At 29.4% G+C, this 27,622-nt stretch overlaps 1 protein-coding gene across 11 annotated transcripts in view; it reads left to right on the top strand.

The window, feature by feature from the left end:
* CSMD3 (CUB and Sushi multiple domains 3) overlaps positions 1-27,622 on the top strand; it is a 1,279,316-nt gene that overhangs the window by 424,686 nt on the left and 827,008 nt on the right. For 5 of the 11 annotated variants that reach the window (XM_002759280.8, XM_017965625.4, XM_035276379.3 and 2 more), the window contains one exon: positions 9,887-10,198. The exons of the other annotated variants lie outside the window; for them this stretch is intronic. In XM_002759280.8, the coding sequence (XP_002759326.1) occupies positions 9,887-10,198 (312 nt within the window). The remainder of the gene's footprint in view (positions 1-9,886; positions 10,199-27,622) is intronic. 11 annotated transcript variants of the gene reach the window in all.

Raw genomic sequence — 27,622 nt, forward strand, 5'->3', positions numbered from 1 at the left:
ATCAGGCATTAGATTCTCATAAGGAGTCTGCCACCTAGGCCTCTTGCATGAGCAGTTCATGCTCCTTTGAGAATCTAATGCCACTGCTTATCTGACAGGCAGTTGGTACCAGTCTGTGGCCTGGGGGTTGGTGACCTCTGCTGTAGTCCATGTAGCTCTTTAATACCTTGTCCACATTATAGCGAGAACATTCTTTCTAAAATGCCAATCTCGTTATCAATCTCATGCTTTATGCCCTTCAGTGATGCCTCATTTTTTCAAGTTAAGTTGAAGTGTTTGGCTCTTCAAGTCTTGATGCCTACTATTACTCTTTGTCATTCCTAGCATGCCAAATAATTTGCAGTTCCCCAAGTATGTCTTGCCTTTTCCTCTACCGCACTTTTTTCTAAGCTGCTACCTCTGGCTAAAATTTTATTTTATTTCTCATGTATCAGGGAAAATATGCTTATCCTTTAAGATCAATGCCAATGTCTTTTCAACTAGAAAGTCTTCCTGGTTTGTGTAAGCAAATCTCAAGTCTTCCCCAGTTCTGTTTTCCTAGTTATCTGAATATCCTTGATTAAACGTACCATATTGATCTGATTATTTTTTAAATAGCTATTACACTATTTACTTGAAAGAGATGGATGGAGACTATCATCTATCTATCTATCTATCTATCTATCTATCTATCTATCTATCTATCATCTGTCTGTCTATCGTCTACCATAATTTGTCATGTATCTAAAGTATAATAGTCATTTAATTTGTGTTTGTGAATTAGCAAGGATGAAGTATAGAGAAGATGGAACGTAATACATTTTAAAGTTAGGATGTTTAGAACGCTATTGAAACAGAGAAAGAGGAAAAATATCCATTCTACTTGGTGTAGAAAGGGTAGGGTGTTAGAAAGATTCACTTACAGCATTTGCATTTTTTGGAGTGAATACAATATAGGGTTTGTTTTGTCAATAGGCACAAAGAGGTAAAGCAGAAGTATTTTGCTGAATCTCTTCCTTCATGTTTCACCCATTTTATTTCTCTTTTCAAGTATATTATGTCTAAATTTGATGGACTTTCTAATTAACCAGCAAACTTATCTGTCTCTCCTCCAGGGAAGATCTGAGTGAAGGAAGCCCTAATTAACCTTGTGATTTATATCACCCTGAAGATTAAACTTTCTACTCATAGAGTAGAAAGAGTCAAAGACAGTTGGCCAGATGTTATAACATTAAAATATATTATTTCTGAGGTCCTTATTGGTCATATCTCTACATTTTATGGATAAATTTTAACATCATCTGTTGCCTTAATAAAACTAAAGAAACAAAGCACAGTTGAAGGCAAATATAAATAATGTAAACTTGGTGTTTGTACCTTTGTTTATTGTTGGTATTAAAAGGCAGTTTTTGTTTTTTTATTTGTTTTTTACTTATAGTCTTCAAATGAAAGGTATTTGTGTAAAGGAAATTAGCATAATAATCACATGAAGGAATATATTTTTTTCTAAATATGGACAAATATAAATATCCCAAATATATAATTATATGTAATACTCAATATATAACATTAACATATAATATATTTGCCTTTTAGGTTAATGATAGCTTTTGATGATAGACTCTATATGTTCTTACCATTTCTGAAGATTTTTTTTCCCTCTAACATGCTATTTTTTCTAAGCCAAAATTGGTATTTATTTTCAAAAAAATAACTCCTGCTACTATTAATTTGCTGCTATAGTATAAAAAATGCTCTACAGAATGGATGTTGCAGGAAAGTTAAGACTTTTTTTAGCCAGTGTTTCTTATTAGGCTGCTTTACTTGAACATATTTATGGCGCTTCTCACCAGTTGCTCAGCAACCCTTCCACAGTCAACACCATAATAGTCTTTGCTCCAGAATGTAAGCCCTTCCGAGTCACCCACACCTTCTTTACACCAGACCTGTTAATAATGAACCCCATTCTTCCAGTTATAAAACAATCTTAGGGATCAGATATCAACTTATGATAAATTCCTCAATAAAAATAACAAAGTGGTACTTGTGACAAGCTTCACACTTCTCCCCAAAACACATTACCTATAAAATTTCCCCAAGCATTTTTTTGTAAGGAGAGAAAACTTAATAATAAACTAATAAAGTGGAATAAACAGTTACTCTAGTATGGTTCTCTGTCAACCAAAAAGTGATTTGTCTGTTCTGAGAGAATAATTTTGGTAGGAAATGCTTAATTCTTCAGAACATCTTTTAACACAATTGAGACACAAGGAGAGAGATGTGGGTAGTAAGGATAATTTCTTGGTTCTCAGTAAATCATATCACATGTATAAAACCAACCTTATATATATTTTAGGCATTAAAGCACAGAACATCTACAATTAATGAAAAATGATGACACTTCCATAGGCCCCACACTTCAAGGCCAGCCACTCTTGGAAGAAAACAAAGGAAAAACAGGGGTATATTCAGGTAGCGAAGGGAGGAGTGACCAAGGGATATGAAGAATAGGTTAGGATAAAGACATCTCTTATTTTTTCTTTCAATCATTGTTGGTAAAAAAAGGTAACCCCACCCTCAGATTTTCTTTTCTCTTTTCTCCTTTCTCCTTCAGAATGAACAAATACTATCATTATAAAATACTAGTTTTGTGTTTTTGGAGAGAATATTAAGAGATAGAAGAAACAGGGGAAATAATACTTTCATTTGAGAAAACATAAATGAAGAAGCAATTTATTTGTGTTAGATGTTTCTTCCTCTTTTTCATACCTCTATTCTAGCACATGAAATATAAAATAAAAGCATATTATAAATGAATTTTGCATTATTTGAGTGTATTTGAAGATATCCAATTCTTATGTGTATAGCCTGAAAAATAAATTTTACCATCAATAAATATTAATTAAATAAAAAAAACTTTTATTCAGAAAAAGTAAGACATTTAGACATTTTTACTAATTTATTCTCCCCTCACATATTTATCAAATATTCATATGGAAGTAGGGGATAAATCTGCATCAGAAATGCTCTCTGCTTTCAAATGGTATTAATAAGGCAAGGATTGTCAGAGGAAACAAAGCTATGAAAATGAGGTGCTCCTGACATGACATCTTGAAATAAAATATTCTTTCATGAGAACTGCCAGCTGTTCCACAAGATTTTATGTGGAAATAAATGAAACAAGTGTGTGTGAAATTTCATTTGTTTGTTTGGGGGAGTCCCAGAATGACAAATGCTTCTCCTCTAGGTAAGAGATGACAGCTGTCGCAGCACAGATATCTAAATATTCAGAATTTTGGTTGATGGTTGTACAAAAATGTAGAAGGCCATCCTATTCTTTTCTCTTTCTGTTGTGAAATGTAACAATAATGCCATGAATTTTCTTTTAAACCTAGATCTTCAACGTTTATTGTCAGTTTTGTGACTTTATAAGACTATTATACTTAGTTACATAAAAAGATTTCAGTTTGTATTGTGTGAAATTTATTTCTGTAAGTGGTGTGTGTTTTCTTGGATTTGCACTTCAAAATTTAAAAATGATACCTATGATGCACCTCTATACCTCCGAGAAACTTCTAAAATGCATAAAAAATTAAAGTGATACTACTCTGAAATTTAATTCTACAAATTTGTCTTTATCAACTGGGTGAAGCAAGAAATGATCTTTTGAGAGAGAGATACATTCTTCAAGATTCTTAAACTCTCCATTAAAAATAGTTTTTTCCTAGCACACTCTTATTATATATTTTGTACTAAGAAATGAGTTGTCTATCTTTCTGCTTCTTAGGACAAAACTGCGATGTAACATTCATAGATTTATGTGTGTGTATTGTTTTGTCATGGTTGACCAAAACTGTAGTCTCCTTAAGGTTTTCTAACAGTTTCCATATTTCATTTTAAAAAGTATTTATCGTTGCTTTGCATGTGTGTTTATTAAATTTCAAGTAATTCATACTTTGAGATCCTTATCTTGCATATAAAGTATGTGAAATCATTTATAATTTGTTAACATTTGTTTTACAGTCATTAATTTAGTCACAGTGTGATGTTAGTAGATGTACCACTACATTTACTAACAAATTTTACTATCATCAGTTTCAGATTGAATTGAAAATATTTTATTTATTTGTTCATTCATTTTACATATTATATTATTAAGGCCACTTGTACATGATAAATAGCAAATCCAAATGCAAAATTTAATATTGGTTTCCTGCTTAATGCTTATAAATTTGAATAAAATATATAACATAAAAATAAACATGTATCAGTAGGTCAGTAAATTTAGAACTGTGATATGTATTTAAATTCAATTATATTTTTCAATTAGTATTTACCTATTTAATCTTATTTTTAGAATATCTGTTACATGAATTACTGAATTTTTTCTTACATCACTAAGACGAATTTCTTTTTACTTTAACCTAAGAAATCTGGGCACAGTGTTAGTCAATTTTGCATTGTCATTTCATAGTTTAATTGTTGCAGTTTTTTTCTTAGTATGCATCTTATAATCAAGGCTATATTGTATTATTGAGTAATGTATTTCAAGATTTTAATCTTATGAAGTTTCAACATAAAGCATTTTAATTTGAAATCAAAATTTATAAGACCAATACAGACGTATATATTTTTAAAAAGTATAAACTAATTGTTTTCCAGGATTCACTCAAAATTTGCCTAGATAATTTTGTACTTACTAACAATCAAAGGCAAAACACTTCTATTTCTCCTACAGTTTTAAGGCCTACTTTCAGTTTATCCATCTCTTTTCTAACTTGGATATTCATAGTATGCAGCCATCTACCAGTTTAAACTATTGTATACAAGGGTATCCATATTTTAAAATAATTGATATCAGGCCGGACTTGGTGACTCACGCCTGTAATCCCAGCACTTTGGGAGGCCGAGGCGGGTGGATCACAATGTCAGGATATCCAGACCATCCTGGCCAACATGGTGAAATCCCATCTCTTCTAAAAATACAAAAAAAAAAAAAAAAAAAAAATAGCCAGGCGTGGTGGCAAGCGCCTGTGGTCCCAGCTATTCAGGAGGCTGAGGCGGAAGAATCGCTTGAACCTAGAAGGCCGAGGTTGCAGTGTACTGAGACTGTGGCACTGCACTCCAGCCTGGTGACAGAGTAAGACTCCATCTAAAAAAAAAAAAAAAAAAAAAATTGATATCAATTATTTTTAAATTGCAGAATATTTTAGTTATTTTCCCAACTAGCATATGCTTAGTGAAAACTGTAAATTTTTAAAAAATGTAACAAATCAGGGCTTTGTTTCACATCACACCCTCATATTCAGTTAGTTTGCAAGTATCCTCATTTATTGGCACCTTTTCCTGTAAGTTTCACAGAAGTCATATTAAAGAAAAGAAGAAAAACAAATAACAAACATTAAATTACATATGCTAATGACTATCCAAATGATGGCTTCAATAGAATTAGTCATAGTATTTAGACATTTTGTGGTGTTATTTGCGTATATGTATTATACACAAATATCAACCATTAGTATAAATGAACTATTAGTATTAATTTTTCCCAATTTATACTAATAGTTAATTTTCAACCACTTCCAAATTTAAATATAGTTTTTATTTTTCAGTTTTAATGTTAAATATTTATGGCATTTTACTTTACTACATATCATTATGTCACAAAATGATTATTATTTTGTTAAACTTCCATTCAAATGTTTCATATGAAACATTAAAATTAAAGGAACATCATATATTAAACTAATTTACATAACAATTTGCTAAACATAATTACCTAAAAACTTCTTTGAATATGCAGTTATTTTTACATGTTCTTATATATTTTGGGTCATCCATGCATATCTCTAGCAGTATATTCTCTTCTTTATTTTGGTAATAAGCTAGAGAATAATTATGAAGCAGCTTAGCATAAAATTTAAAAACTATAGGAGAAAAAAATTTAAAATGAAGTTCACATTCTATCATGAGGTATTATTTGATACATATTTTGTTAAAATTTAAAAACTTTCAAAACTTAAGTTTTGAATACACATAAAATTTAAAATTTAATATTATAACATTATTATTAAATAAAATAACTTACATGTGTAACATATGTGATTTTTCCATTATCATAATTTCAAAGATGACATATAGTTATGACTTATAGAAGCATGTTCATATATGTAAATCTTTTTTGTTTTGGTTTAAGAATGTTTTGTTTAATACAGTTATTAAAATTAAATTTCAGATAAGTTTTTAGATAATGAACACTTTATTTTATATTTTTCTCAACTAATTTAATGAGAGGATAATCTAATTTTGATAAGCTATACCATATATATCATTTGATAGAAAATGAAGACTGAGTTTTCTGAATGTACATTTTCTTCCTTTGAGTTTTATATCTTGTAATATATACATTTAACTGTGCTATCAGACATGCTTATATAATTGTGCAGTATACTTTTCTCAAAAATTAAAGAAATTTATATTAGAATTATTATTACTATTATTATTATTGCTATACATAATTATAAGGCTTTTTCGAGCCTTGGCAATTACTTAATAAAAAGGTTGTGTATGCAAAAATTTTGAGTACTTTTAATCTGTTAGGAGGTGAATTTTGACATTTAAAAATCTGTGTTTCATACACTACAAATTTAAAATATTACCAATATCAGTATTTCAAATTTTTGTGTTAAAATAATATGGTAAATACAATATATGACATAATTGTATGGTAATTGATGACTTTATTACCTTAAAGAGGAAATTAGTGTTATTTCTTTATAGTTACAGTATATATATCAAACATATCTAACTAAATTTAGATGCTTTTATACTTTCTGTCAGCATGAGATATATCTACTTTTAATTCTACAGAACTTTGAATATTTTAAGCAAATATATTTCACACTAACAGAATAAACTTCTGCTTCAGAACTAATAACAAAAATTTTGAAGTAATTATTATATAAATGCAACTAAATCTTCAGATTCCACACTTTTTCAAAGTGATGTTTTTGAAAATTAAAACCAAAATTTTATGTTCCCTCTGCTTTGAAATTACTCTTCATTCATGTCACTGTTTAAAATGCAACTTTTATGTGGTAAAAATTATAATCATTCCATTTGTGAATTGTGTCTTTTTATTGCTAATGTGATTTTAGTCCTATTAAATTTATTTTTTCATTTATTCTTTCTACTGATGAATGTTTCTTGAGCATCTACTATGTGCCAGGCAATGTTCTAGGAGCTAGAGATTCAGCAGTGAACAAACCCTACAAAAATTTTAGCCTTCAGGGAGCTTTCATTTCAGTATGGAGAGGAAAGAATATGAGTACAATATATAAGTAAAACAAAAGTATGGATTAGTAAAATATCTAGTTGGAATACCTATCTGGTTAGGTTATGATTATTAAAGAAATTGTGGGATTTATGCTTTATTTCAACCGTAAACACCGTCCTCCATTCAGGTTAAGGGAATAGTACTGAATCATCACCACCATTGGTGGGAAGTATAGCTCTTATGGTAAAGATTTTAATATTGGGACTGCTAGAAAATCCTGGGTCTAAAAATTATAGTCAGACCAGTTCTAACTCCAAAATTTGGTCTGGAACTGTGTTTATCCCCTGAGGTCTTCAAGAAAATGAGTGTTTGAAATGAGTCCAAGAAATTGGTCGGCAGGTCTTGAATGATTAGTTACAGAAGCAGCCTAAGCCCCCTAAGCCTGTTCATGAGAATTATCCCAGATTTATTGACTCGAATTCATGAGATTATTTGAGATTAATTATAATGACTCTATGGAATATGATAATTTAATCCATCTCATTGTAGAAGGTTGGCATGCTCAGATATGTGACAACATATACATTTCATTATTTCTCATAAATGTAGCTTATAATTACCAACATATGTTTATAGTAAGTAGTTTCTTTCATTAAAACTAAACCTGGAAATTATGATGAGGTTATAAAAATATTAAAGTATTTATTTTTTCTTTGACCTCATATTTCTCTCAAAAATAAAAGGCTCAAACTCTCTAGGAGAATAATATGGATCAGGTTTTATAGTAAAGAGCACATGAGCTGATCATGATGTATGTATGAAACTGTATATCCCAAATGTACAGTTTACCATGAGTTCAATTACTGTATTTTAGTGGTGCAAGCAAATTATTGCTTAACTGTGTGATTAAAAAGTTATTATCAAATATTAGCTGACTAAATATTGCAATCTGATTTATATAACCATTGTGCACTTAGTAGATTCTGATCTATGAAATAGATTATTCACAGAACAACTTGGATTAAATATTCAATAGAAGCTTTCTGATTCATGTTTAAAAACATATTAAAATATTTAAAATAATCTGAGAATTGTGATACCTCATTTGCTTTTGGCTCCTTTAAAATAGAAAACAGTTTAACACTTTTGAATATCTACATCAAATTCAGATATGACAACTCAACCTGGAAGAATTGGGGGGCAGAAATGGGCATTTTTCTTTGCCTGTGAGAGAGGGGCTCCAGGTTTAACTTCCTTTGATCCTTTTTGAATTTAAGGCAAAAAATTATTAGTCCTACTAATCACCTGCCTACAGCACAAGAGGAAAAAAAAACAGAAGAGTATTCTCAAACCATATGGATATTGCTTTTTTTCTCTTTTAGAATGGTTAAAATATCCCTATGCATTTTTATCTAAAATATCTAATTAAACATTGCCAACAGAATTTTGAAATGTTGAGAAGTGTATAAAAACATATACCACTCATTGTCTTTAAAAAACATTCAGAAGTTTTCCAACCAGGATCTGACTATGATTCCTAATTAGCTGCAGCTCCAAAATTCAGTAATTTGTTTTTGTCTTTGTTAAGAATTTTAGCTGTCAAGATCTTTTAAAATATATCCTCATTCAATTTTATGCTTCTATTATTAGGTTACTTTTTTTCATTATATAAGTATTATGAACTACCAAGGACAACCTTTAAAAAAATTTAAGTAAAATGAAAAGCAAACCTTAATTTGACACTTTGAATACATATTTTTAAATTATTTAAAAAATCTTTAATTAGAATAAAGTATGGTAAATTATACAAACACATGTGCACACATACACACTATGAAATGCTTATGAATGAGATATTTAGAAATTCCCAACCAATAGTTAAAACTAGTGTTGTGTGACTTAAATTTCCATGCTATATATTAATAGTTAATTTTCAACCGCTCCCAAATTAAATAATTTGCTTAATTTTAATTAGTTCAGAATTGGCAAAATTATACTTCAAAATAGTAAAAAGTATTAACTAAGTTTTAAAAACTCAATAAATTCTAAGGTACTTAGAGAGCTCCTAACAATGAGGTTAAGAAAGACATTTTCATATAGTGATTATTTTAATGTCTCATTTTTTCTATCATTTATTTTCATTTTGGCTTTGATTTTAAATTCTCTTTTCTTTACTTGCTTGTATTAAAATAGAAAATTCTGGTATTTTTCCCAGAAATTATGAAGAGATATGGCAGACTATTCAAGGCATACTTTTGAGAAAAGTGTGGTTACATAGTTACCCTTTTCATCAGAACCTGACACTTCCCAGGCATTTCTTGCTAAAATTCACTGTAGACTTTTTTAAAAGATTGATTCAGGGCCACATAAAGGGTTTACTCTTTCACCTGCTTCTCTCAATGTATTACAGTTAAAATGTGGTGTTTTATGTGTGTATATCTATCCATAGGATGATTGAAACAAACCTACAGACCTAGTGTGCTTCACAATTTACTGGCGTGTTTGTGTTTTGCCTTTTCATGTTGATTATCCTTAAGGTAATAGAAGAGAATATGATTGATGAAACTTATCAGAAAAAATAAACAAAATTTAAAAGAAAAAGTTAGCATCTAGTGCTACTGTGTCCCACAGGTTCTTCTACATTGACCCACACTACCTCCACTGGTGAGTTAGAGGCGCATAACAGGACTACCACTGGTGCTATTGCTGTTGCTAGCACACCTGCAGATGTTACTGTATCCAGTGTTACAGCTGTCACCATCCATAGACTTTCCGAGGAACAGCGAGTGCAAGTTACGAGTCTCAGAAATTCAGGTCTGGACCCCAACACGTCAAAGGACGGGCTCTCTCCTCATCAAGCAGATACACAAAGTACCAGGAGAAGACCAAGACATGCTGAACAGATAGAAAGAACTAAAGAGCTTGCAGTTGTTACTCATAGAGGTATTGGATGTTATTTTACTTGTGCCCATTTAGTTATAGCCAAAGCTATATTTTGGTAATGATTCTAATTAGAGAATGAGCTGAAAGAGAGCCAAGATATAGAAAACAAAAGAAAAAGTTCAAAGTAGCTGAAAGATACAGATAGTAATAGCCCAAACTGGAATAATTTGAAGGCATAGAAATTGAAATTAAAAAAGAAGTCAAAATGCAATGCAAATGTTGGAGGGGGAGGGGGTAAAAGTAGCACAAAAGTAATTCATAAACAGGACAGTAAAAACATGTACCAAATCCCTATTGTTTATTCCGTACCAGTTATGATGATGCTCACAAAACAGGAAAATAAAGTAGCCAGTTTTCATTAATCAGTGCATATATTTACACGTAGATGATTTATCCCATGTAGTAATTTTCAGTGTTTGCATGATATTTTCATGTTATGCAAATGTTAGTATTTGAAATATATACAGTTTGATAGGGAAATACAGAAACGTTGTATCTGGTGATTGTTTTACATAGCTTATTCTTTGCCTGACCCATATGATTGCATTGAAGATTTCTCATTTTGAAAAGGTAACAGCTGTATTGATATAATGGTCCAAAATTTAAGTATTCTTTAAATTTTTCATTTACTTTTAGAGAAAAATAACATAAAGCCACATCATACATTGGTAATTTTCTACTTAATTAATATAAACCTAACTTTTACGAAATAAAGAAGTCTAGAAAACACATTTTTATCTTTCTTGGTGGCAAGTGTCATAGAGAAGTTTAGGGAAAAAATTCAAATAGTGTAAAAGAATAAAAGATCTTTATTTATATCAATATATGCACCCTTAAGAACATTAATTAATTGAACGTATTTCAAATATAAAATATCTACCCCATTTCTAAGACATCAAAATATTTTCTCTAAACTGGCTATGGTTTTTGTAGTGTGTTTAGGCACGGTTTATACACACTATGATTTAGATAATGGAAAACCATTCAATACTTAGAGCACATGAAGGACAGAAATCAAGACCTCTTTACATATATTAATTAAAGTCATACAAAAATATCTCAGAAGTTTGTTTCCATTAGAATTTGTACTGAAAGTACTTAAATTGATTCTCTTTAATGAGGCACATTCTAAAATGAATTTGTAACCTGTAATGGTCTTCTCTAAAAGATTAAATCAGTGTCACCTTGATTCACTATTCACTTTCCTATTATGAATATTACCATTCATAAGACTATAGGGATTGCGTTAAAATTTATGATTTACTCAATGAAATAAACAGTTATTTTCTTATTACCAGAAAATTTAAATAGGTAAAATTATATTAAAATATTAAAATCACAATTTATTTAGTTTATTATCTTTGGAAAATTGCATGAGCTAATATTGGTAGAGTACCTGGAAATCATTTTATTACCCATCATAGAGAAGGAAGATAATTTCTGACATACATTTATTGTAAAACCAACTAATAATACAATTTCTGCTTTAGCCAAAGTTTTCCTTCAAATGGTGTGAGAAACTTTGTGGCTATAAATTAAAATTTTACATAAACTTGGAACAATAATGCAGATTGAAAATAGAAAAGGTAATAGTCAACTATTAAATTTATTTTAAGATAGTTCCATAGAAATACCAATACCATACTAATGTATGTCCCTGATAGATTCCAAATCGGTGCTCAAACTTTCTCCATTGTTATCATAAGCTCCCAGTGCTGTTTGAGAGATTGATATCTGTTTTACCTTTTCCCATATTCTTTACAAAATGGTTATTTTGAATTTAATATGCATTCAGTGGTACAATGTACCTTTGAAATGTATTCCTCATTTTTTAAAAAATTAGATGTAAAACATTATATGGAAAACATTTTTAAGTTGTATTCATCATTACTGATGATGACTCAAATTGTGCTTTTATCAACTTTCTATTTTATTTCATATTGGTTCTTCTGTTTCTTCTTCAATAACTTACTACTATTTCAGTGATTTTGGTTTGCTGCTTATCTATTATACTCTAGACACAATTTCTTAATATTATGGCCAAAAATATTTGTCAATGTTAAGAGTAGAGGAAACCTATTATTCTATCTGTTGCTTAGTGGTTTAAAAGTTCTCAAAATATAGCTATACTCTTAGCTTTGAAACTATCTTCTAAGACTTGCTTACTAGCAGATCCAAATTTCTAAATTGGGAATGGCTGACATCAAACCAGTATTATATTTAAAATAATAATTTTGGCTCAGCCACAATGCCTAAAATGCTTACTCAGTACCAAATTCTGTTCTGGAGGAAATTAAGATAAATAATGCATGTTCCCTTTCTGCAGGACATTGCAATAGAGTTGAGGACATAGAGAAATCTATTCCAGTGCTACAAGGTAGATTTGGTAAAATGAATGTTGATCAAAGTGCTAAAGAAGTAATAGTGTGTATGCAGAGTGAGTCTTTTAAGTTACTTTCTCAATGAGTTGGTAAACAACTCAAAACAAATTACTTATTTTTTTTTAGATATTTTAGGAAAAAAGCTGACTAATATCTGATACACAATGTACTAAAAATTAATTTTTGTGAATAAAAATCTAGTTGTATAACTCTACCCTTTAAAGCTTTCAGTGATTTCTCAATACCCTTAAAAATGAAGCAGAGACTTGATCATGACCCCATAGGAAACTGCATGATCTGGCTTTTTTCCCTGTTTCCAAATTCGTCTTGTATAACTCTCACAATCACTTTATTATTTTGCCAAACACAATTTATTTTAATTAGTCAAACACCATATTCTTTTCTCCATTAAGCTACTCTGAGAAGCTAGTCCTTGTTCCTTTTAACCAGATAATTCTAATTTTCTTTCCAACATTTAGCTTAAATTGTTACCTCTAGAAAGGCTAGGTTGTCCTTATAACTTGCCATTGCAGCTTGCATTTGTAATCACCAGGACTATAACTTTTCCTGTAAAATTTAAGCTCCCTGAGGATAAGGGGTGGGTGTGTCTTATTCATCCTGCATTTTCAATACTTAGTACAGTTTCTGACCAACAGATATTTAAAAAAAATAGTTGTCAAGCTAAGAACAAGTGTTTACAATTTCACTTGCTAGAAAGTTTACTTACATTACTTAAAGGCTTGAAATTACCTTCTTCAATATAATGAACCTCTACATATTTCAGTGTTAAAGATAACTACATTTTGTCACAGTTATAATACCAGTGTTTTTAAAATAAAGGCAACACATTTTCATTAATCCATAATAATATCTTGCTTTTATTGTATGACTAGTTCAAAATTCACAGAATGGAACTGGATATAAAGGTCTTACTTATAGCCCTTGAACAGTTATAAACTTAAAATAATTTTATAATTAACCATTAGAAAAACTGTAAAGTCAAAAATGTCCTATGAACAAATATTCTAATGGATATTATTTTACTGAAATTAATTACAGTGTAAAACATAAATATAAGAGATTGCTATAGCATAGCATAGGTCCATTTGATGTCTGCAAGTTCATGCTGTTTTGCACTATGTAATAATTTAGTATTTTTAATTTTTTAATTCACATTGCAGTTAAACTTTTAGTTTTATAGGATCTTTTGATCATTAATTGTTCTCAATTTATGTGTTTTCATAACCTGAGGTATGTATTAATAATTGACATCAATATTATTATGATCATATAGAAAACATGGATTACACACAGTATTTTGTACTTGATGTGTGTGTAGACTCAATGTATTTGTTAATTTGTTTAATTAACAAATTGATAAATCAACTATAACTATTTTATTTAAATAACAACTGTGAAATTAGTGAGTAATCTGAAAAAACTTGAAATATTTCACAAAGATATTTTCAGTCCATTCCAATTAACTTTCCTTTTGTACTATAGTTAATCTTTCCATTTATATTATGTGGCAGAAATAATTCTATTTGAAACAGTAAGTATGATATATTTATAGCAAGATTGACAATTTAAAACATACTGGCAAGAAACAGATAAAGTAAAACCATGTTACTGAAAAAAAATTGGAATCATGAACAATTATAAAGCTTCACAGTGTTTGTACAAATTCATCCATTCCCTCCTTCAAAAACTTGTATTGACAATACACTACAGTATTATTACTAAACCAAAAATTCAATATCTCAGATGACTTTTTTTACATTATTTTGTTAGTATAGTCAGAATTCATAAGGGTACCTAGGAATCTTTTAAATCTGGCCATACAAAATTTAGAAAAAAAACCCAACAGTTTCTGTTTCATATTTTCTATATTAGAACTAATCTTCTATAATTACATATATTTATATTTACTATCATCTCATTATAATATTTATAGTTATTATTAGACAAAAAACAATAATTTTATTTAAATTATCTTAAAATAAATTATTTTCTACTTTATCTCAGTAACAAAATTATTTTTATTCTCCTCCATTTGAAGAGTTTTTGGACATTGAGATAAAAACAAGCAAAAGAGAAAGAAAATAAATAATGTTAGTTTAGATCTCTTAAAAATTAATATTAACACCATACCACATTTTGCTATATTAGTGTCCAATAGTCCTCAAAAGGAGAATTTAATATTTACTGGCTGAATTCTAGTCCACCTTTGCCAAATACTATGTGTGAGAGTTTGTTCAGGTCAAATGAACGATTACAGCTCAATTTTTATATTTGCAAAGTAGTTTTTGTAGTATCATAGTATTGCATCAGGGTTATTATAAGCATTAAACATGGTAATGATTTGAAGTGCCATAAACTCTTAGGTATTTTCTCCCAATTGAATGATGAAAATGAATTGCTTACTATCAATGTTGAGTTCTGGTCAGAGAATTAGGTTGAAACTATACTTTTCTCATTATTAGCTTTATGATCTTGAGCAATAAGCTTAATTCCCAAAGTCACAACTTCTCAATATCTGAGATCACCTGCCTCATAGGGTGGTTGTGTAAAAAAAAGTAGCACAGTTGCTGACTTAATTGTTCAACAAATACTATTGTTATTTTCATTTTATTCACAAAGTATGTTTTAACGATTTGATGTGCATTACATTGTACTGGATAGTAGGTATATAGGAATGAACAATACAATCTATGCCATAGAGCAGTCTACATAATTTTAAATAAAAAGAATAATCACAAATTTATTCTGAGCAACACTTGCATAGCAGTGTTTTCGAAATGTTATTGAATTACAGTAGAGAGACTGACAACTTCTAAATATGAGTCAAGGAGAACTGCTCAGAGAATATTTGAACTAATTGTTCAAAGATGAATGAATTTTGGAAGCCAGTCATTTGTATTTATGTTACTAAGACCCACAGAAAATTGTTTGAGTGGGTATTTAGGCTGAATAGAAATATGCTAAGTCCATAACAAAATAAATAAATTGTTTAACTATGTTTGAAGGCATACATTAATATGAGTAAGCATAAAAATAATCGACTCTTTATTTACAAAATACTCAGATGCTTAAACTTAGATAACATATATCTAGTGACATTTGTGAATTCATCAGAATAATTTGCTGCCTTAGCTATATCTTTTGATATTATTTCTTAATCTTTAACTTTAAATATCTTTTTCAATAATTACTAAACCCTAAAGTTCAACATTATAGCCCTAAGAAATTTAACTAACATTGACTTGAAAAGAGAAGAATGTATGAAATGATATGATTTTAGAAATAGTAAGTAAATTGTCTTGTATTTCTAGAATTATCTATTTTAGAATTAGATGGGAATTTCCAAATCATCTAGTACATTATTTTGTAGAAAAACTTATGGCCTGGCAGAGACTATAAAAACCCAGTCTTCATTGTCCTGGACTAGTATTGATAAATTCAAGATTCATTTATTGTCTTTTATGCAGTCTTGCATTAAGTGATGTTAAAGTACATAGATTATAAGCACAGTTGGGTATTCTTTCTCAAGAAGATATTTGTCTTACTTTACTATATTAAAATAAGAATTAAAATGTGTTTTACTCCACCATATTTTACTTTGGCATTGCTTTTCTTGGAGATTTTATTAGAATTATATTGCCATTATTATTTTTTCATTATGTGGACAAGTTCTGTCAGCTTTTAAGAAGCAGTCTTGATAGTTACTCTTTTAAGTACAAAAATTGGATATATTCTTCTGAGAATATTTTCATATACGTATATAATAATTATTAATTATTTTTATTGGCCTTCCCAGTGGGAATTTAACTTAGATAAGTGCATCTTATAGAATCAAATATGTTATGAGGTTTTACAGCCTTACTACCGTTTCTTTTTACATAGTATAGTCAATTATGCCACAGTACATTTAACTCTTATGATCATATCAGTAGGATATTACTTTGGTTAATAAGGTTACATGAAATTATGTTGAATTGAGATTGAATATGATGTATACTTATCTTCTTCAAAACTAGAGCTTTAAAGAAACTCTAACAGTTTTTAAATAAGAAGTACACTATTATTTTTAGGTTTAAGGAAAGAATGATTAATTCAGTATAAAACATTTATTTTAGGTGAGAAATTTTAATCCTAGAAAGCAGGCATTCTTTATTGTTACCATAATTTATATTGTTTTCAAGTAAGCTCATCTGAATATAAGGCTCAACAAAAATATGAAAACAGCAAAGTATCAGACCGATTTAATATTCACATTAAATTGCCAGTTTAGGTCAGAAATTGAGATTATTGTATAACAAATATGATTCAAGAACTGGTTTAACACTGTTTTACATCAAAAACCAGACTGTGTAAACATAACAGTTTTTAGGTGCCTATTATGTGTCTGTCAACAATAGGTCATATGGTTATGTATAAAATATATTTAAAATGTTTTCAAGTGTTTGCAAGCAACTAACACTATTTTCAAATATTCTATTAAGACTTTTATAAAGTATAAATTTGTAAATCTAAAACATGTTGTTTTAGGTTTTAAAATCTTAATAACCATTATCACAATGAGGGAGCTAGTTTATGAGTAGTCATGTAAATATTTTTATGAATACTAATATATGCCCAGCAAGTAATCAATTGTCAGGGTTTTATTGTACATCTCATCTTTCACTAAGCATGTGATGAATTCAAAAGTATGTTCTATAGTCTCTAATCTCAAAGGAAATGTTGTAGAGATTAGATTACAGAGAAAGATTATAGAAAAATTACCACAGAATGAGTATGGGATGTGAGGAAGGATGAGGCAACTGGCTTCAAATGCTTGATATGTTCTGTGTTAAGAAAGATAAAATCTGTCCTCTGGCATGGGCTGTAGAATTTACTATATAGAACCATAAGATAGTACAAAGCAGTTTATCATAAAGAAGGCTGTTTTGACATTCGGGTTCTTTTTTTTTTTTTCAAATATAGATGTGTGCTACTGGAAGCAGTGAATTCTCAAAGACATTCAAACATAGATTGTAATGGACAAAGTGGGTGTTTAGAAATCACTGAAGTGTCAATGAGTATCTTAATGATTGCTACTGCCCCTTTTAATCCTAAACGTCTATGATTCTATAGAGATATTTTATATATTAATTAATGAATTTACCATCACTTTATATTTCCTAGTGGTGTTGAGCTGACATGTACTTATTTCAATGATTATTTATAGCCAATGTAAAAACAAACATAGAATTGGCCAATGCCTAATCTCCAAGGAATTTGGAGATTAGCAATCTACTTATCTCCTTAAATGTGAAATCATCAGGAATTTTTTTTTTTTTTCTGAGCCCAGTGCCCACATCTGTGCTTTAAATTTGAAAGCTTCTTAATTTGAAGGTCCAGTCCTTGCTTTTCTTTTAGGCAGTGTTATTTCTAGCAACAGATGACAGTGCTATTCTTACTCTCTTCACTACCACATTATACTATTTATTTATTCACTCATTTGTCTTTATTCTTTATTTTTTCTTTTTCTTTCTTTTTTTTTTCTCTTTATTTCTTTTCACTTTTTTTCTGTTCCATCTCCTTTTTAAATTTTTTTTTTCTCTCTCACAAATATTCACTGAGTGCCAAGCTGTCTTCCAGTGGTTGGGTATACAGTATTGAACAAAACTTAGTAGACCTAGCTTTATTGAACTTATATTCAAGTGAGGAAGAAAAAGGCAATAACAGATAAACAAATAGTTGTATGATGGTAATAAGGGCTGTGCAGAAAATCAAAACAGGCTGTATGGTAGTTTGATTGCTACCTTAGTCTGTATGGTAAGGAAAGGCCTCCTTGAGGAGTTAAAATTTAAACTGAGACCTAATTAACAGGAAGACACAGATGCTCTTGGAGCCATGCTTTGCAATTCTAGAGACAGTCAGAGGAGAAAGCGCAGCAGGAAAAAATAAAACATGGCTAGTTAAAAAAAGCTTGCGTTTAATTTGAGAAAAAGAAAACCCATTAATTCTGGTGTTCAGTGCACCAGGAAGAAAGTAAGGTAGATGAGGTGGGAAACGTAGGTAGGAAAAACATCATTTGGCTTTTAGGGCTTAAAAATGAGCTTTATATTTATCTAAACCATTGGTAGACGTTAGCAGGGAACATATATTATCAAATGTACTTTTTAAAGAAGTCACTTAGCATGAATTTGAAGAAGAAATTTCAAATGAATAGGAGAAAGTAGACAAATAAGAGTAGGATATATGGAAGTGCAAGTAACAGTTGAGTTACTTGGAGTATAGATCTTATACTATGCTTTTCAAACTTCATTGTGAACCTGAATCATCTAGTAGTCTTGTTCAAATGCAGATTGTGACTAGATGGAATTGGAGTTGGATCTCAGATTTTGCATTTCTAACAGATCTCTAGGTTTGTTCATACATTGATTAGCAAGAACTTAGATGAGGATGATCATCATGGAGAGAGACCAATATTTATCACAATCTAAGCACTGTCTGTTCCTCATGGGATTTTGTTCTCTTCTAGGATAATCACAATGTTGACAAACTGTCTTGGATAATATAGTAAAAGCTAAACTTTTATTCCAGAAGAGTGACTCAAAGGGTGGTAAATTTATGAGTGGATGGGATATTTTAAGGCAGATGGATTTTCTCAATCAGTCTTAATGACAATAATTAGTTTTGGTAATCTTTAAGAATGGCTGAGCTATTGACATTGGTAATGACTTTGCTGAAAAGATCAATAAAGGAATAGATGAATAAGAAAATCGTGAGGGGAGAAATACCAGATATAGGTGATGGGGGATGAAGGCAGCAAACCACCTTGCCATGTATGTACCTATGCAGCAATCCTACATGATCTGCACATGTACACCAGAACCTAATGTATAATAATAAAAAAAAGAAAATCAATACTAAGTCAAATTTTACCTCATAGTTTTTAATTTTATCCTAAATTCTACACTTTGAAATGGTTATTTTTCAATGTATCAAATAACAAAGATAAACAACATCAGGGTTTATTTTCCCTTTACTTACCATGTTTCAAATCTTTGAAAGGCTAATAGATGGAGGTAAAACAGAAAAAAAAATGAAGAAAATAAAAAGAAAAAGTATGCAAAAATTGATTGCCAAATCAAAAATTCTCAGGAGTTAAGCCTTAAGCACTGTTTTCTTATTTTATATATATGGTGAAACTACATTTGTCTGCTTGAATTCTCAGGTCTTTATTTATGAGACTAATGTGTTTATTTTAATATAATTTATAAAGCATAACTAACAATAGACTGCAGAATTTGTAACTTTAAAAAAATTATCTGGTTATGTATAATTCTTATAGAATTACTTAAATTTATTTGTTTACTTATTTTGGATAAATAAGAATTTTGGATAAGTGAGAACATTGATAATGGGCAAGTGAATACATAAAATAGAGGATTGTCAACATTTTTGGTGGAGAATTACATACAAATATTGATCATTGTATGCTTTATCAATATCCTGCCATACTTTTTATTTTTTTGATTGTTCTTTTGATTTTTTCCTAATTATGTTATTTAGTGGAAAGTTGTGTTCAATGTTGATATTGGTAGCTATTTAATAATTCATGTTCAGAAATGTACCGTTTTATCATTTAAATACATATTTATTGAATAGCATCCTCATTTTCTATTCATTACATTATTTCATCACATTTGTGAAATTGTCAAAACAATGTCAAAACAATACATTTTAATATTTTTTATTATTTTACATTTTGTCAAATAAGTTTTTTTTAGGAAGAAAGAAGAGAAAAAATAAAATGTTAGAATTTACTTGTTAACAGGTTTATGCCTTTTTTTTAAATGTATTAGATAAAAGTACTCAAAATGCCTGAGGACTTGAATGACAATATTAAACAATGAAAATTTACTTTATTCACAAATGGCAAATCTGCAAGTAACCATTTTTACATTTTTATTCAATGCTACCCTTCAAGCCATGCTTTTCAGTTAGTCCTACGTAAAGATTTTAAGAATTTCTGATGTCAATGTCTTAATTTTTTTTGAGTAGGCCTTTAAGGAAACCTATATATTTTTTTTAGATTTTCAAACACTTTCTTTTGTTCACCTGTAATCATTCATCAGATATCTTGATAGCTTATTTTTATATTAACACACTATTTCTCATTTTTAATAGAATGAGCAAATAAGGAAAGATAATAATATGCACTGAATTGATCAAAAGGGAAAGCTTAACTTTAAAGATCAGCGATGAAACCGTTTTGTGTGCAGCTGATTTCCCCAAATGGTTACCAGAGCTTCTTTTACCTGTGAATGAGATAGTCACAGTGAATGTGACGTATGTGACTTTTAAATCTTTCTTTGTTAAAATATTTTGAAGGGGCTAGACTTTCTATTTGTGCTCAAAGCTGATGCCAAAGCAGACTCCTCTGCCTTTTGGAGTATGAAGAAATGGTCCTATGTGGAGACATTTTTATCTTGTTCAGAATTATTTCAGGGCATTTTCACCCACTTTTGCAACAAGCTGCTTTCCTTGCATATAGTTTTCTAGAGCATATGGCTACCCTGCTGTGCACTGAGTGAAACCACACAATTAATCTTTACAATTTTAGGAAGAGCAGAACCTTCATATATGGCAGAACAGCATGGTTTTAGGTTTAGGGTGCATTGTGTAGGATATTTTTCTCTTCACAATTACATCATTTGTATTCTGAATCATGGACTGTTGATTTTTACTGTTGATGCTTGATCTTTCTTTATTTAAATTATTCATTCAATGGTATTTTCTCATAATAGCAAATGAAATTAAAGTAACAGAAATGTATAGATTATAGATTAATTTTATAGATTAATTTTATCCAGAGCCCAAAGATGTTAGAAATTTTTCATTGAAGAGGCTTACATTAAGTGGGGGGCAGGGAATCTCATCAGCTCTTCTGAATTTCCCTTTAGAAAGGAATGCAGCCAAAGATGATTTTACTAAAAAGACTAAATGATTATTTGAATTTCATATAGCAGTTGGCTTTTGCTACAACTTTTAACTTTATCTGTTCACACCTTTAAAATAAAGTATTATGAGGCTTCAGGCCATGGGATTATACTTGGAACTGTTATCAGAAAATTGATATCTTTATTTAATATTAAATCCAGTTAACAAAGTTTTTATGCTTCATTAATGTAAACATATTTAAGGTTAAATATTGTTGATTCCTTAAAATTTTATATTAAAATGAATAAATGAGGATAGGATACACTAATTTTAATATGGTTTTCTAAGATATACACTTGAGAGCTCTGATTGAATATATGAAATTATGTTATCTAGAGTCAGGAGGTATAGATGATGTTTTAGAGTCAAGTGGATGACCAGATTTCATGAACATACAGATAACCTTGGGCAATTAATTTAGCTCTTCTCCATTTTCACATATGTAAAAAGGGATAATAATTTTGCATGGATATTTTGTTATTTCAATGAGCCAGTACACATAGAGTACCTAATGATTTAGACACACATCCTGTAAACGATACTGCCCCTTTCTGGATCCAGTGCAAGCAGAAAATCTACTATGGTTATATAAAAATCTTGTAAGGTAAAGATAAATATAAACAAATTTATTTAAAAAAGATTAGCACAGTTTTAAATTTCTTAGGTAGCTCATTTGCTTAGGAAAAAATATATAGTTTAATGCAATATTGATATGGATATTGGATATGAGTATATACAGTTGGATTTAACACTATTCATATTGCTTCTATGTATAAGTTATAACAAATATATAGCATTCAGCTCATCTCAGATTTCTATTAACTCCACATTTTTTGTTGCCAGTTTTACTTTTAATTGAATTACTTTTCAATTTCAATACAGCCAACTCATTTAAATTTCTATCTGTTCTATCTTTGTGGATCTCTATGTTTCTTACAGATATAATTGCTAGAAAACAGCACAGTTGTGTTGTCTACATTTTCAAAACATTTTCTAAGAAACAAGTGAGCAACCAGTGGTAGGATGATAAGCAACAGCTAATAATAATTCTACCTAGATATTATCCATTGAAGTACAATGGTAGTCATAGAAAAATTAAGAGATTTTGTTGAATACAATATCTGAGATGTAGATTTCAAATAAATCTCTAATAATTTCAATGTATCAGTGATATATTCATCAGAGTGCATTTAGAAACAATGAAACATGGCCTAATTTGAGGAAGTTTTACTTACAAAGAGACTATTTCCAAATGAATGAATGTAAAGAAACCACAAGGAACCATACATGCTGTAATCTATGGTATCGGCAACTGGGCTGTTATGATTCCCAACTTGTGGGATAAAAGCAGTGAGATGTTGGATAAAGTCATCTATTGCAGCCTGACATGAAAGGACCAATGCCCTTTAATTAAGAGTCCTAGCAAACTCCAATAATTGCAATGGTGAGGAATCCTGTGGAATAAAAATTCTGATCTTAGTTTCCTCCCTCCCTTCATCATCCTGCTGGAGCTTAAATGTTAAAAAAGATCACCTGGGAATCTTGTTAAACTGCAGATTCTAATTCAATAGTTCTCAGTGGTGGTCTATATTCTGCTTTTCTAACAAGCTCCCAGGTGATGCCAAAGCTTCTAATGCAATGCCACAATTTGTGTAGCAAGGATGTAGCCATCCAGATCAAACTTCTGGCCAGAGAACAAGGAGGAGAATAGGGAGAATGGACTTGGAAAAGCAAATATAAAACATAGATGTTTATGATGAGTGTGTTGGCATTTTGAATAGCCATGAAATTAGCAGTAAAACACTGCATTAAGTACAACTATCAGAAACCATCTATGTTTGTTTTAAACAGAATCTAGGTACTGATATGAATATTTCTAGTGAACTTTAGTAAAATATAATGACCTGAAATCACAGGGATGGTGGACTGGTATTATTTGTTAAAGCAATTCATTTTCTTCTTCTATTTTTTCCCTTAATTTTTTTTTGTAAATTTATAAAATCATTCAGTGCACTAAAGAAATTCGTAGTGAAAGAGTATATGCCACTGTCCATAGTCTGAAGAATGTCATTAACTTTGGCTACTATTTTTTATACAGTTGCTTCTTTCCTAATTAATCTTATTTTAGAAGGCATTATAGTACACATAAGTGATTTCTTATGTTAAGTGCAAAATAAATATTTAATGTAATAATATTTTATCTTGAGTAAGAAAATACTAATGTTATCTTTCATGTAACAATTTATAATCAAATTATCTGTGAAAAAATTAATTTTTGAAATGAAAATACAAATTAGAAACAAAAACAAACAAAATCACTTTTGTTCTAGAGAACATAATATATCAAAACAAAAAATGTCCCAAGAAAGTACATACATTGAGTGGATATTAATATTAACTGTGCAACCAAAAACAATTTAAAAAGTTAGTTAATTTGAAGCTGTCAGAAAATAAAGATTAAAAACAATTAAATTAAAAGCAGACAGTTTTAAAGTGTTAAAAGTATCTGTGAACTATACCAATGGTAACTCTTCCCATATGGTGACTTTTATTATGCCAGTTATAAGAATCCCTAAAGAGATATAAAAGTCCCACATTTTTCATATAATCCTGACATTTTACAGCATACCATAACTGTAAGACCTTTTACGCCAAGCATTGCGGATGCATCTGCTGTTATCTTCATAAGTGTTATGGTTTCCTGAATTTGTTCCATTTCTAGGAGGAAAGAAAGCCCATATACAAATTTTAGAGTCTTTATGCAATGATTGGTTACAAGATATTTCAGCCAGTTATGTAGGCTGTTCATGGTCTCCTAAATCAAAATTAATAACTTTATTCAATCTTTAATGCCTATGAAAATTAACAAATTGATTTTATTAAAACAGAATGTCTCCTTTCCATACTCACCACTCTGTTCAGTTTTCCATTTGAAAAATTTACACTTATTTCTGAGTCTAAAATGATTGAAAAATAAGATTCCACAGATTTAGGGACTAGGTCAACCTCATTTCAACATTGAGACATGGAAACTTCAGGATTTTCCTTTAGAAAATGGAAAATGGGCTTGTTAGTGGAGAATCTTGAAATGCAGTAAATAATTATTTATATAATCTATGTGATTTTATTTATATGGTTGTTTACACTTTTACCAAATATGGCATTTTGATCAAAGATTTGGAGAGGTTTCTAACTTTGAGTAGAAAAGTAAAATTTAATTTAGAAATTCAGGGAATTTAGATAATTTACTTTGTGTATCATCCCTACATAGTGAAAAAGACATAATACAAAATAGCTGACAAATTTTTGGTAATTGCTTCATGAATCAAAATGATTTCTGAGACTGACTAGACCTTAATATTATAAATGGGAAATAATATTAGTACAACTAACTTTTAAAGATTCTTGCTATTTGTTTATTTCTATAATTTATTATATAATTTAAGCACAGTAGTAAAATGTATGATTTTATTTTTTTTCACATAAAAATCAAACATCACATACATTTTATATTTACACTTCCTATATGCAAGAATAAGTACTAGCTACAAATGAGCATTGTGGCATAATTAGGATTTTAAGATTTAGAAAAATTTATTGGATTTTCTGAACCGTATTACTTATCTCTAATGATTTTTTTAAAATGGAGAGGACATTACAATTTTAAATAATTATAAAAACAAATAATATTTCTTAATAAATTTATCTAGCTCAAGTTCATCATTTATGAATTTAAAAATATTTTAAATCTTGTGTATCCCTTGTATGTTTATGTTTACCAATCAATTTTTCTGTGCCTTAAGAACTTTTTTAAATTCTTATTTTTTGTGTGTGCTTTTCTTTTTGTACTTAGTTGTACTACTACTTTTCTCATAAAATTATGGCCATTGTTTTTCTTTATACAAAGTTTATCTTTATTTATTTTAAACATTTTAAAATAACATATTTTTCACAAAGATTCAAGAGCTACTTGATATTATGTTACTGAGTTTTCTATTACACTTTCTTCCTATATAACTCAGAAACATGATCTAATTGCAGGATACCTCTAACCACTTTTTAAAAAATTGTGCTACAGAAACATTTATAAAACAGATTTTATTTTCTCAGATGTTTATATTATTAATAGAGGAGTAAACCTTATATGAAAGATGTTAAAGGAGATACTGCAGGAATGTTGTTTAGTTTTCAATCTAGCAGCAGTATAATTTCTTCATCTTTCTTTATCTAAGGATTACAGGCAAGAAGTAATCAGTAGCAGTCTCCATGATAAATATGTTCTGGAAAGTGTTTTGTTCAGCCAATATACAGGAAGGAGAAAAACAAAGTTAAATTTTTGTATTTGTTGACCTATAATGTAAAGCCAGTATTCACTTTTAAACCGACGAAAAAAGTCATCTCTATACAGTTAAGTAATTTTATAACTCCTAAACACATTTTAATTTCTGGAATAGAACTGATAATTCTGATTACATTAGTCATTCTTTTCTTAGGCCTAAATTCTACTCCTAAATAGTTAAGAATTACATCTCTTAGAACTATATAAAAAGTTAATCAACATGTCCTGTGTCTTATAGAATCAGAACATAGGTCTGCTAACTCCTAATCCAGTAAGCAAAATGCCAGAAATAACACACTGTGTTTTAATATTAGTTTAACATTTAGTCAGTGACTGATTAGTCTTAGTACTCATGTAAACAAATCTACTGTCAATAGAGAGTTGTACCATTTTCTCAAAATCAAATACACATGCAAAGACATATTAGTTATTTTCAATATCCAAAAAATTAAAATAAAATTATTTTGTTAGCAGTACAGTTTATTACTTTACTATAAAGTGAAAGATAAGATTATCATGAATAAATTGAAAATAAAAAGTAGGAAACACACATCCAGGTATTGTATCAAAAAATACAGTATAGAAGAGGAAGAGAAATACATTATTGTACTTTTGAAAAGAAAGGTTAAAATGACGCTGAAACAAAAACATAAAGAAGATACTAGTGACTTACTTGTTCATAAGAAATTCTTTTCCTTTTTAAATATATTACCATGATTTGGTTGAATTATAGATTTATAATACAGATACTGACACTTCCAAGATACTTTATTGTCAAAATAAATACTACAAACTTGGAAAATTAAAATAAACACAAAATTAGAGTATTCCATTCATTCTACCTTCATTATTGTATTTGAATATAAGAGGAAAAGAAGAGGGCTTCAGAATGTTCTGAAAGGATTTAATAACTAATATCACTGTCTTCAATGAGAGCGCTATGCAAACATGAAAGTAAATTTTCAATAAAAACAACGTTCTGCCAACTAATACTAAACATGTCTGTTTCTTCTTTTTCAAAGTTAAATGATCTGCATATTACATATTTTCACTATATATGCATAGCAATGAAATAGAATAATGTATTTCAGATAGATAACTTTTGAAATTATGTAGTGAAAGACTCAATTTTTAGGGGAACTTCAAGCCAGGAAGTGTTTTTTAACTTTAAGTTATAGAAGCTCAGTAATAAAAGGACCAATTAAAGGCCATCTTTTCCAAACCTCTGACTGATAACAGCCTTTCTGCTATATCTATTTAATATGATCAGTTTCCTAACATTAACAACCAGTATCAACACTAAATCTACTTCCCTATCTATTTTATCCCACCAATACCACATGTTCTCAAGTTACACTTAAAAAGTTTTTGTGACATAGAACATAAAGACAAATGCCTGTTACACCAAAATAGCAGATACTAGAAAAAAATCAAGCTATAATTTATATGCATGAATATATGGTAAATTTTTATAGTAGGCATTTTAATTTAAATTATTTCAAATAATGACTTTTGCTGATTAACATGAAAATTAGATGAGGTTTAAGTAAGAGTCAATCAATATCATTTTCTTTTTGTAAGTTTTTAAGAAGGATTTTAAATTTATATTGATCTTGAAGGCAAAAGACAACCTGGAAGATGACACAATGATAGTTCACTACGTGGCTTAAAACTACTCTAATGTAGGTTACAAAACACAGTGGTTTTCCTATT

This window comes from Callithrix jacchus, chromosome 16 (assembly GCF_049354715.1).
Source record: "Callithrix jacchus isolate 240 chromosome 16, calJac240_pri, whole genome shotgun sequence".
Taxonomy (NCBI): Eukaryota; Metazoa; Chordata; class Mammalia; order Primates; family Cebidae; genus Callithrix; species Callithrix jacchus.